Raw genomic sequence first — 12580 nt, forward strand, 5'->3', positions numbered from 1 at the left:
CTTCACTCTCTTCACTGTTCACAGACCTTGAAAGTAGTTGACCCAGGCAATTCAGATAACATGTACTTTCCAAGGACTGCTTTTCTTAGATAAATGTATTCTTTAAAAACTTAAGAGACCCCATTATAGGAGGAGCAAACTTCCTTATATGGGATATGTGGTGATGGACTTGGGCGAATGGGTAAGAGAGTGGTGTTGAGAAGGAGGGATTAATTACAACATACATAAGCTGTGCTGGTAGGACGAAGTCTTTGCAGTTGCTCTTGGAGGAAGATCAAGAACTTCTTCAGATAGCTGCTTGCCTTTTTTCCCCTTAAAAAACTCAACCTGGTTGAAGACAATCTGGGTAAGTAAAAAATTATTCCAACATTATTGGTGGGTTAGCTAGCCATAAGCTCAGCTGGAGGGCTGACTTCCAGGATAGTCACATCCTGTCATTTACTCAAAGGGTGTCTTTCTGATAATCTGGAAGATAGTAAAGGGAATTTAAAGTCTTGAAGTAGTTGCCCAAACTAAGTCATCTCATCGTTGGTAAGTATCTGATTTTTTTCTCTTCTTTTTATGCCCAGTGACTGTGAGTGTGTGTTTGATAAAACCTTTGATAAAACCTACCTATTGACCAAAGCTGTGTGTCTACTGGTTTCAGCCGCCCTCAGGCCTCTGCTAGCCTTGTTGCTGATGACCAGAGAACCCTAACAGCAAGGGAGACCAGTGAGATCTGTGTGCTTCAATAGGGCAGTGAAAGGTTAGGATAAATTGTAAAGAACTTACAGTAATTCTTAATTTCCTGCAGCTGTTTTTCTTTCTTTCTTAGCTTAGAACAACTAAGTAAGGAATAAAATATTCCAACACTCTTTACAACAGCAGTCCAGGTAAGTCAATGAAGTATAGATGAATTAATACAGAGTAAGAAAATATAGCCAGCTAAAAGCAATTCTAGGCAGTGTATAATGTCTTATAATTATATTATATGCTATAATTCTTAGTTCTAGTTTGGTATTTGAGGTTTGGTTCTCTTCACTGAATTTTAGAGATTTCTGTTTAATTACTAGCATCTCTTTCCAACAAGTGCCTGCATTTGTATTTGCAACCTACAGCATCTTCTTGGTCCGCCACGAAGCAAAGTAAATCCTTTCTGGGACTTGGTTTAACTTAAAAAAATATTTTTAACGGCGCCCCTGTCAGATGCCCCGAAACAATCTGGTGTTGATCAAAAAGGAAGACACATTATTTAAGTTCTAAGTCAATGGTAGACCGGCTGGACTTAAAAGTTGTAGCCCTGGGGAGGTATCGCTTTTTTTGGGAGAGGACCTCTCACCAGGTATTCCTCCCATCCCACAGCCGTGGCTTAAGCCGCCCGGCAATCTCCGCCTTGAGGCCCATCACGTGTGCTCGCGACCGGTGGAACCAGGCGCTCTCAGCAGCCCACTCCACTGGGCACCGCCCCTTTATCCACCGTCTTCACTTCAGGCTTGCCCGCCTGCCTTGCGCCCTGCGGTAGGTAGATCGATATTGCAGCTTTATTTGGGGGAAGGGATGCTGGAGGCGACGGTGGCCAAGAACTAGTTTTTCTCCCGGTTCTTTTCCAAACTCCCTCAGTTAGAGTGGGAGGAGAACGCACCACAGAGCGCGCTTTTCAATCGGCCGCGATTGGAGCGCCTAGCTCTCGCGAAGCTTCTATCTGCACCCAGAAAAGTTAGCCCGTTTCAGTTTTCTCAAGGGTAGGGGAGTGGTTGCGCACCCGTCATACCTTCTTGGGTCGTGTTCCGAAAAGAAATAATACTTTAGAGAAAGTTTGTTCAGGATCGCAAATTCGCGTCCACGGAATAAGCTGCGTTTCATAGGAGACTTTCTGGTAGGAAAACAGAGGTCACATACTGGCTAGATATCAAATACAGCTGTAAAACTGGGGTAGGCAACCTGGTGCCTATAAAATATTTTCGCATTACAGATACTGTAACTGCAAAGGTGGCCAGAAGAAGCTGTGACTCCATCCTTTTAGCTTAAAGAAACAGTATCTTGATGATGCGAATTGCGCTCCTAGATATGCTTCTCCTTAACCCAATCATTTCTAATTGGGGGTAAGTCTTCAGGTGTTTGAATTCTCCCAGGTACCCAGCTAAAGTTAAACTATCATTGAAATTTGTAGGAGCTGAAAATTAGAAAGCACGTTGGTTGAGAAACATTACCATAAGCATTAGCGGGGATTGAGAGAACTATTAATGAAACCTATCAAGAGGATATCAGGTTGCCTATTAGTGGCTGAATAATAAAGATTATTAAATATCTTCTGGGTTATTAAGGAAATTCTGAGTATTTGAAGAAAAATATTAGAGGTATTTGCAAGTTTGGGCAACTCAGCTGTGCTAACTGAAGTCTTGCTGTTTCTCCCCTCCCCTCCCCTGCCCTCTTTTTTTTTTTTTTTGTCTGCTTAGGATCCAGCTTTTCCTCCTCCTGAAAAGAAAAACGTGGGATTGCTTTTCGCTCTTAGCCAAAGTGATGAAAAGGGTAATTTCATTCATTTCCCTACTTTATCTAGAAATAATTGGGATTTCTTTTGGGTTCTTGATAGTTGAATGCTACTTAATCTGATTGCTAGAAAACAGTTAGAAGAGTATTATTGCCACCGTGTCATTAGGGGTTTCTAAACTAGACCTTCATGGATTGATTGTATGATACAAATGGGCATTTCACATGGCCTTGCAAGGATTTTCTACACAATGGAAGTAGGCAGAGAAGGGTGGTGAATAGACCTTAGAGCTCTGTGATGCCACTGGTCTCATGCCCTGAATTAAGACAGATGTCCAACCTAATAATTGAAAGACAGTGACTTGGACGAGTGTGTCAAATGGATAAATTCTTATCTTAAACTATAGTTTACCCTAAAACACTCCTGAGAAGAAGGGAGGGGGGGTTCAACTGTTTGTTTAAAAGCCTATAGTCAGTCAATTAGCCATTGTGCCCAACCTGCTAAAATGGAATGGAAAAAATAAAACTTGAGCAGATGGAAGAAAAGAGTGCTTGTAGCAAGGACTCTTTCTTTTATGGAGAACATAATGCACCACTATTATGTTCTCTATAAAAGTTGATAACTGTACACCTGTTATGTATTGAATAGTTCACATTTAAATAAAGCTATTTTGCTGTACTGAAACTCCTGAATATGATTCTTAAAATCAGAACAAAGTAAGGAGGATGGACTGCAATATGTTTTTGAATTTCACTCTCACCACCACTATCCATTACACAGAAATTGAAAATGTACTTCACTGGAGAACGCACCTTTCTTTAATAATTAATTTCAACTCTGTAATGAGTTTTCTAGTGCAAATGCAAAGACAAAATTAGTTCAGCATATAACGATCACAGCAGTTGCTAGCTCAACTATACAGTAAGGTAAGAATTAAGAAGCTTTTTTCTTGGAAGCCAATTATTCATTGCAACTAGATTACATAGCTCTTCATCTAAATTTTCTGTTAAATTGTTAAAACCTATAAAGTTTCATGTTATAATAGAGAAAAACTTCTAACAGGATTGGAAGAGAACTGAGAATAGTATAGAACAGGGGTGTCAAACTCAATTTCATTGAGAGCCGCATCAGGGTTGTGTTTGACTTTGGGGGGCCTGGATGGGTGTGGCCAGCTCAACATCACTTGTGTTGGGGGTGCCTGGGGTGGCCTGAGTGCTCTGCCAGTGAAAACGTGTTCCCAAGCTCCATTTTCGGCTGCAATGGCCTCCTGCAACCTTCTGCCAGTGAAAACAGAGCTCAGGAGGGCTGCCCGCCTGAGGGAAATATCTGTTTTCACTGGCAGAGGCACTGCAGGCCAGGGTCCTTCGCTGTTTCCAGGGCAGCCCTGTGGGCCAGATCTAAGCACCCTGCGGGCTGGATCTGTCCTTGGGCCTTGAGTATAGAACTATCTTGGCTTATATGTTAGGGAAAAGCTCTTACAGCACATGATTCAATTCCTGGTATTTTTAGTTAGAGAAAGTTTGTGATCTGAAATTCCAGAGTTGTGACCAGACAATATTAAGTTCAGATGACCATCACATTGAGTCTGTCAAATGAAGTTTCTTCCATCTTTTCCATGGCATGCTTTTGTTCAGTGCATTCCACCAAATAGCATTTTTGTCACTGAGCATGCTGAACTCTGTGGGGTTTTTTTTTTTTGAATTATATATTTAATGCTATTTTTCTCTCTCAGATCGTCAAACTTTCTGGATAATGTTCTTACATTTTGGTAATTATGTCCATTGTTTTGGCTATGTACCTATTAGCCCTGGAGAAAATGAAATTGCTGTCACAGCAGATATACAATGACCTGGACTGAAATGCCACTAAATTGTTGCTGAGTCCAATCATGCTTGTCAACTTGTACTTACAGCTCTGTGCAACAATTTATTTCACTAAAATGTGTTGCTCTTTAATTGTCCTTTAATAAGTTCTATTTTGGCGGAAGGGATTGTCCATTTTTGGGTGGATTTGGACTTACATTAATAATGTATGATGGTCTTAAATGTAAGAATACTCTATATCAGGGGTGTCAAACTGGCGGTCTGGGGGCCAGATGTGACATGCACAGGCCACGCCCAGCCCAGCTCCGTGAAGGGAAAAAACACATGATGGCAATGTGATGCTGCGAGTTTTACACTTGTGCTCCATATGCTAGATTACACTTGGCTCCCATTTGTTTTTTATATTTACTGCCATAGCTTTAGGTAAATTAAATAAATAAACAAACAAATTTTAGGTAAATAAACTATTTGTTGCTTATATCTGCAGAGTTTCTAAATCTGAATTTTGTTTCTTTATTACTAATCTACTGATTTGCAACCTGCCTAGCATCTTCTCTCCATTGGTTTATTAGTTTTTCTGGGTGTTACTTAAGGAATAGAACTGAGTAGAAAAGTAACATCATGGTAATATTCATACTACAAAATGATTATTTTTCCAAGCTGACTATTTTATATGTTTATGAATTGGATAGATGCTGGAATTGGCTGAAATATTTGCTACCCCAAGTGATGAAGATGATTTTCTTGGTTTTGAACTTGAACATCCCATGAAAACATTGACATTGGAAGATAGGGATGAGAACTTGCCTGGAACATCGAGAATGGTAGGGGAACAATTTGTTCCAAATTATGCAGAATTTCCATCCAGTAAATAATTTTTTTTTTTAAGTTCATGGTATAAACTGCAACTTGATTTATTTTTCTTATATAATTGCTTTCTAAAATACAGTAGAATCAAATGAAAAACCTGAAGTAGAGTAAATTTATCTTCTTTTGTAGACGTAGGTTCTATTTTTATTTTGTTACGGAGTGTTATTCCAATGTATATGCAGTTGCATCCAATACTTTTTACTAATAATGTTTAATAGTGCTGTGTATGATTATGGACTTAAAGCTATTCTCTGTATAACCGTTGTAATTTCTGCAGTGCATTTTTTGTTACAGTATTTCAGATAAATGAATGTTTGGATTAATTGATTAGTTAGATGTCACAGTAAACTGGCTCTTGTTTGGATCTATATTTGAAAATATTTTACTATGATGTTTTCAGTTGTCTAATGCACATCCTGGTCATCTGTCTTTTGCTCTTTTTCTGTGTACCAAGCCAACCTGAACAATTCATCTGAAATTACTGATTACAAACCAGATAATTGTAAATCTATTTAAGTAAAAATCAAGATATTTATAAAAGATACCTTTTAATATGATTGGTGTAGGTACATAAGGGACATAAAATATTAGTTTTTTCATAATGGAAGTGCAATTGTATGTAACATAGATTTTTTATTCATTCTTTTTTAGGCAATGGAATTAGACCGAGCCAATAACCCATCTTTAATTAAGGAACAAGCAAATGAAGAAAGAATGGAAACTGAATCATCTCCTAGGAAAAAAAAATTCAAAACTCGGGGGGTAGTACAGCTTCCTAACAAATCCGCTAAAAAGTCTTTTCTTAAACGAAGAAAAGATACAAATGGGAGAAATGCAGATCCAGATACTTCTTCCGAATCTGAGACTGATGAGACATCGGATGAAAACTCAAATGCACTTTTGAAGAGAAATCAGAATATAAAAGAAAATAAAGCTGTGGTGAGAACTAATTCAGCATTCTTAGATGGCATTAATAGTCAAGAAAACAAAGAAATGAGACATGTAATTCTAATTATCTCTTTTGTTTTATCAAACATATTTTTATCAAACAAAGGCAAATTAATTGGATTTTAGTGAAGGATCCAAAGATGGGCCACCTATTACTGGATTAGTAGGAACAAATTATTTTCAAACCTAACTTAACAAGCCTTATACATTACTGTAGTTCAAACTGTCACCATTTTGTTTAGGTTTGAATTTCATATTAACTATAGATTTGTTCTTATGGTTTCACTCAAGAGGAAAACTTGAGGTTTATTATTTTAATACTATATCACATAGTACTAGTCTGAATGCTGGAAGCTTAATATGACTAAACAAAACGATGCCCAAAGTTTTTCAGTGAAATTCTGCTTATACATTATTTCCCTTGAATTTCATACCTGCATGCCAAGATTTAGTGGGCTCCTTGCTTTCATAATGCCTTTCCTCCTCACTCACTGGATTAAAAAGGCCTGGAAATGTTATGTTTGTCAGTGCTTATAGTTGCATATAATCATATATTGCTACTTAATAAATTTTAAATCATTGTACCAGTGTAAAAAGCACAGTGTGCTTTGAATTTGTTATCTTACCCTTTGAAATGAAGGACAAAGCCTGTTAATATAGCTTAAGTATATGAAGTAATTGCTTCCATAACTTTTGAAATATGAATAAGTTTATTATTAACTCCAAACTTTTACTGTAATCTAAACAGTGAAACTAATCAGTGCAGTTTTAAATTATGTGATACATTACTAAAATTATTCTAAAAATGTGAGGATCTATATTTTTAACAATGCATCATGAAATAGTGTATAGATAAAATTGCCATTAAGAACTATTTGATTTATAGAGAAAATGAATTTCATTTTCCCATTTCAGCTTACACAGTTACTAGCAGAACTAGATTCTGCACCTTCTTCAAGCCAAATGAATGCTGTTTCCTCAATTGTAAGTATGAATACATTTCCTTTTACAAAAATTTGTTTTGCATTTTTAAGATTGAGTATATATCACTAATTTTTGCAGGGGTACAATATTATTTGCTATGGTTTTTTTATTTTTTTTACTTGAACCAGGTATAAATACAATAAAGTCATAAAATTATGACTTTTTCTTTCAGTCAGACTTGACTCAGAAAGGATTAGCTCCCTACTCTTGCATTTGCAGAATTTTTCTTTTAGTATATTTATCAAAAGATTTCAAAATGTACATATACTATGTTTAGGAAGACATGAAAAATATCAGACTAACTGAAGGAACCAAGATTAGGTTTTCACAGTTTTGTGCACGTCTTTGACCAATTCAGTAACTATTTATCTAACACTACAGCTTTTAGCCAGTGCTCTTTTGATGTGGATATACTGCAACCTATAAATTGTACAGAGCATACGTAAAAAAGTATGTTGTAGAATATTCTAGTTGCCTAATAATCTAAGTACAGCAAAACAAAGAAAATGGTAGTACTATGTTCGTTGGGAAACTTGCTCTCTTAGGACGAAGAAATCAGTGTTGGTAGGAATTATTTCCAAACTTTCCACTAATTTTGTCCAAATATGTATCTGTTCTTGTTACATACTCTTCCAAATGGTGTAGGAATTAGCAGTATGCCACAAAAGGCAATTAAAAAAGAGAATTTGAAGAGAATTAAACAAGGTAATCATGATAAACTACTGCTTCAGGCTACATGTTCATAAAGCAAATGTGTCTCCCTCTTTTGTTTTAGAAACGAAAGAAAGCACCAAGGAAAAGATCTTCAATGGGCCCAATAGAGCGTCGAATTAATCCAATCAGAAATGCACGTCCCCCAGAAAACTTTGCTGTGGAACGAAACCCACCTATGCAATGGGTTGATAATGAAACTTATCACACCTTTATGAAGACAAAACTAAATGAGGTACATATCAAATTTTGGATTTATTTTAACAGAGTAATTAGCAAGTAGCAAGGATAGAACTTATCAAGCATGAGCTAAATGTTTAAGTGAATAGCCTAGTGCAGGAGTATCAAACTTGCGTCATTGCATCGACATCTGATGTATCATGATTCCCCCCACCTTCACTAAAACAGGGATGGGCATGGCCAGTGCATAATGCAGCTGGCCTGTGAGCCACGAGTTTGTCACCTCTAGCCTAGTCCTGGTAATGAGTAGCATGTCTTGTGGTTTATAGTCAGTTGATTACTGGACTTACACCCTGTTCCAATCAATATTTTTGAATTCAGTAGACTTTGGATTAAACTGGTAAACTGGGTGACCATTTGAAGGTTAAGGATAGTCCAAATATATTGAGGAAGACACATTATCTATTCTGATCCAGAAGCAATTTTACTAAATTGCTTCCGGAAATTTGAATATGCTATTTTCAGTTTTTCTACTTATAATGTGCTAACTGTGTCAGGATTTAAAAGGGTGAGGTATAAACATAAACATAATGAATTTTTAGATTTGGCAGGAGAACAAACTATAAAAAAACACAAAGTACAAATGAATTGCACTTAATTTTTTCATTTACCATAAGTTTCATAAAATAAAAAATAATTTTTGCAATAGTTTCTCATCCTTTGTGCTGCAATTATTTATTTTATTTATTTATTTATTTATTTGATTTTTATACCGCCTTCTCCCGAAGGACTCAGGGCGGTGTACAGGCAAAATAAAACAGATAGTACAATATACAATTTAAAATGCAATTAAAAAATTTATTTTAAAATTGGCCTGAAAAGTACAATGAACTAAAACCCCCATTTAAAATTAGTTAATAAGAAATTAAAATTTAATAAAATTCAATTTAAGCCAGCCCCGCGCGAATAAAAAGATATGTCTTCAGTTCGCGACGGAATGTCCGAAGGTCAGGTATTTGGCGTAAACCCGGGGGAAGTTCGTTCCAGAGTGTGGGAGCCCCCACAGAGAAGGACCTTCCCCTGGGGGCCACCAGCCGACATTGCTTGGCGGACGGCACCCTGAGAAGTCCCTCTCTGTGAGAGCGTACGGGTCGGTGGGAGGCATATGGTAACAGCAGGCGGTCCCGTAAGTACCCAGGCCCTAAGCCATGGAGCGCTTTAAAGGTAGTAACCAAAACCTTAAAGTGCACTCGAAAGGTAGCCAGTGCAGTCTGCGCAGGAGCGGTGTTATATGGGAGCTACGCGGAGCTCCCTCTATCACCTGCGCAGCTGCATTCTGAACTAACTGAAGCCTCCGAGTGCACTTCAAGGGGAGCCCCATGTAGAGAGCATTACAATAATCCAAGCGAGAGGTAACGAATGCATGAGTGACCGTGCACAAGGCATCCCGATCAAGGAAGGGGCGCAACTGCCGAACCAGGCGAACCTGGTGGAAGGCCCCCCTGGAGACGGCCGTCAAATGATCTTCAAACGACAGCCGTTCATCCAGGAGGACACCTAAGTTGCGCACCCTATCCTTTGGGGCCAATAACTCGCCTCCAACAGTCAGCCGCGGCTGCAGCTGACTGAATCGGGGTGCCGGCATCCACAGCCACTCCGTCTTGGAGGGATTAAGCTTGAGCCTGTTTCTCCCCATCCAGACCCGTACGGCTTCCATGCACCGGGACAGCACTTCAACAGCTTCATTGGGGTGGCCTGGGGTGGAAAAGTACAGCTGGGTGTCATCCGCGTACAGCTGGTATCTCACCCCAAAGCCACTGATGATCTCACCCAACGGCTTCATATAGATGTTGAACAGAAGGGGCGAGAGAATCGACCCCTGCAGCACCCCACAAGTGAGGTCCCTCGCGGTCGACCTCTGCCCCCCTGTCAACACCGTCTGCGACCGGTCAGAGAGATAGGAGGAGAACCACCGATACACGGTGCCTCCCACTCCCAATCCCCCCAACAATATAAATTATTGACAAGTATTCAGTCAATTAGAAGGGGAAAATTAGATTTCAGAAAAAATAGGTCAAGGAAGAAAACAAGGACAGGCTAATAAAAAGAATAAATGTATAATAAATTAATGAAATCTAAAGTTTATGGTTAGACAAACAACTCATAATTAAATATAATAGATATTTTATTGTACTAATTAATTCTTTAAAACTGACTTACTCTTAAAACAAACATAAACATTACATAAAATATAAATATTTAGAGATGGTGAATTTCTCTTATAGCATATGTTAGGATCGCCGAAAAAAAGAAAAATCGCTAGAATCAAAGAACTTCGATCAGTCGTTGTAACAAATGAAGACTTAGAACAAATTGCATTTACCAATAAAGAAAAAATATACCATAAGACTTGGGTATGTTGTTCTCTTTATAAATTTGCTTAGTTTGTCATACATTTAATTGAATGCAATGTTTTAGATCAAATCAGTTTTTTACCCTTTTTATGTACACAATGTTCTTGAGATCTCTTTACCTTTTTATAATGATCCACCTGCCACAGTATTATTTATACTGGTTGAATTACTTGTTCTTTCACCTTCCCATGAACATGGTTAATCTTCGCTACTGTCATAGTGTACTGTGAAGTATTTAATATTTTAATTACAGTCTATAATTATACTGACAATTCCTACAACACAGATAGTATAATAAGTACCAATAAATTATTTATCTTGTCAAGGTATTAGCAGAAGTGCCTCCCTCAAAGAAGAAGTAAATACTTTCCAGGAATTTAAGCAAAAAAAAATAAAAAATTGGGGAGGGTTAACTTATAATGCTAATTTTTCATAATAATTATCTCTCCAGAATAAAATGACTATGAGCATTAGATTTAGTTTGGGCTGGTTTTAATATTGCTGACTTGAAACCTGAAATATTGCAACAGCTTTGTAGAACCAATACAGTAGCAGGCTTTTCAAATTCCATTTTATAAATTGGTTTTCCACTCCAGTTCAATGTATTAGCTAATTCATCTTGCCTTGTTTAAAACATGCATTTGTATTGGGAGTTGTGAAAAAAGCTGCTTAATATTCCAACAATTAAAATGTATAATTATCTGTGTTTTTGGATAATAGTAATTTGTTAAATTCTTTATCAGAATAATAGGAATAGGTTGATGATAAGCACCATATTTATCTTCACAGGTATTGGAAGTGTCTTTCTAAAAATAATATCATTTGTCCCACTATTAGGGAACCACATGCCATCAATGCCGCCAAAAGACAATTGATACAAAGACCGTTTGTCATAATGCAGACTGTGTTGGTGTGCGGGGACAGTTCTGTGGACCATGTCTCCGTAATCGCTACGGAGAAGATGTGAAAGTAGCACTTCTGAATCCAGTAAGTCTCTAGTTGCTTGAATTGTGAGATAATGAAATGGGAGATACAATGAAATTATTGGTGATCTGATCATTTTATTTTTGTTATACATGACTTCAAAAGCATGCAACACTGTGTCTTTATGCAACTGCTAACTTTGTGGTTTCCATGCTTAGGTGATAACATATTACTTATAAGGTGAACTAATACTCTTCTCCCACTTTTAAGGAGTGGTTTTGTCCTCCTTGCCGTGGGCAATGTAACTGCAGCTCTTGTCGCCAACGTGATGGTTACTGTGCCACAGGAACACTTATCCACATGGCAAAGCTTTATGGTTATAGTAATGTGAAAGAGTATCTCGAAAGGTAAGCTTATACCTAAACCTTTATAGGGTGATTTGTATCAGAAGTATTTCCAATATTGTCAATTCTAAGAAATCACTGTATGTAATAGTCTAAATTGCTATGTTTATTTTATTTTTATTTATTTAGATTTATATTCCATCTTTTCTTCAGAGTGGCATACCTACTGCTTCTCTCATTTTCCCCCTACTGCTCCTCACATTTTCCCCCATGCTAAACTATCTTTTGGGGTAGGTTGGGCTCGGAGAGTGAGTCTGAGTTTGTGTTGATACAGATTTTTCATGAAGTCTGAAGTCAGATTAATATACATTGCAATCAGCTTCTCCTTTCCCATTCATCCAATTCCATCCTCAATCCTCCCCTATAAGGAATTTCTTTCTTTCCATGCCAGGGTATCTTACATTTTCTGAGAATACACTTGTCTAATAAGAATAATTTTCAAGGTTAAGCTACTTTTAAAGCCTATGAACAGTGAAGAGTAAGAAGTTCAATGAATCTTAAGGGAAGTGAGACATGGTCTCTGAGTCTTAATAAAACGTTCCTTCTAAATATTCTAATATCCTGTCCAATATTTTTGCAAAAATTAAGAGACTTTTAATTTTGAAAAATAATTCTGTGAATGCATTTAATGATTTTGCTTTTTTCTTATAAAGGTCATGACCTACTATTTACATTTGGAAGCTGGAACAATACAGTTGGTGGGATTATAGGTCTTTGAAATAGAGTTTATAATAGTTTCATTCTCTTGCTTAAACTCTAAACATTTTGTTTTTTCTTTATTGCAGCATGCCAATGCAGTTTATTAATGGAAATGAATGAAAATACTCAAGACACCTGTGCAAATTTTGATTT

At 37.3% G+C, this 12580-nt stretch overlaps 1 protein-coding gene across 1 annotated transcript; it reads left to right on the forward strand.

The window, feature by feature from the left end:
- The first annotated feature begins 1462 nt into the window (after nucleotides 1-1462).
- On the forward strand, nucleotides 1463-12547 carry CDCA7L (cell division cycle associated 7 like). Its single transcript, XM_058182736.1, has 10 exons — nucleotides 1463-1497; nucleotides 2436-2508; nucleotides 4986-5117; nucleotides 5815-6102; nucleotides 7027-7095; nucleotides 7871-8041; nucleotides 10272-10400; nucleotides 11238-11387; nucleotides 11595-11731; nucleotides 12514-12547. The coding sequence occupies exons 2-10, from the start codon at nucleotides 2500-2502 to the stop codon at nucleotides 12545-12547; spliced, it is 1119 nt and encodes a 372-aa protein (XP_058038719.1). The 5' UTR covers nucleotides 1463-1497; nucleotides 2436-2499.
- Nucleotides 12548-12580: the final 33 nt, after the last annotated feature.

This window comes from Ahaetulla prasina, chromosome 4 (assembly GCF_028640845.1).
Source record: "Ahaetulla prasina isolate Xishuangbanna chromosome 4, ASM2864084v1, whole genome shotgun sequence".
NCBI classification, from domain to species: domain Eukaryota; kingdom Metazoa; phylum Chordata; class Lepidosauria; order Squamata; family Colubridae; genus Ahaetulla; species Ahaetulla prasina.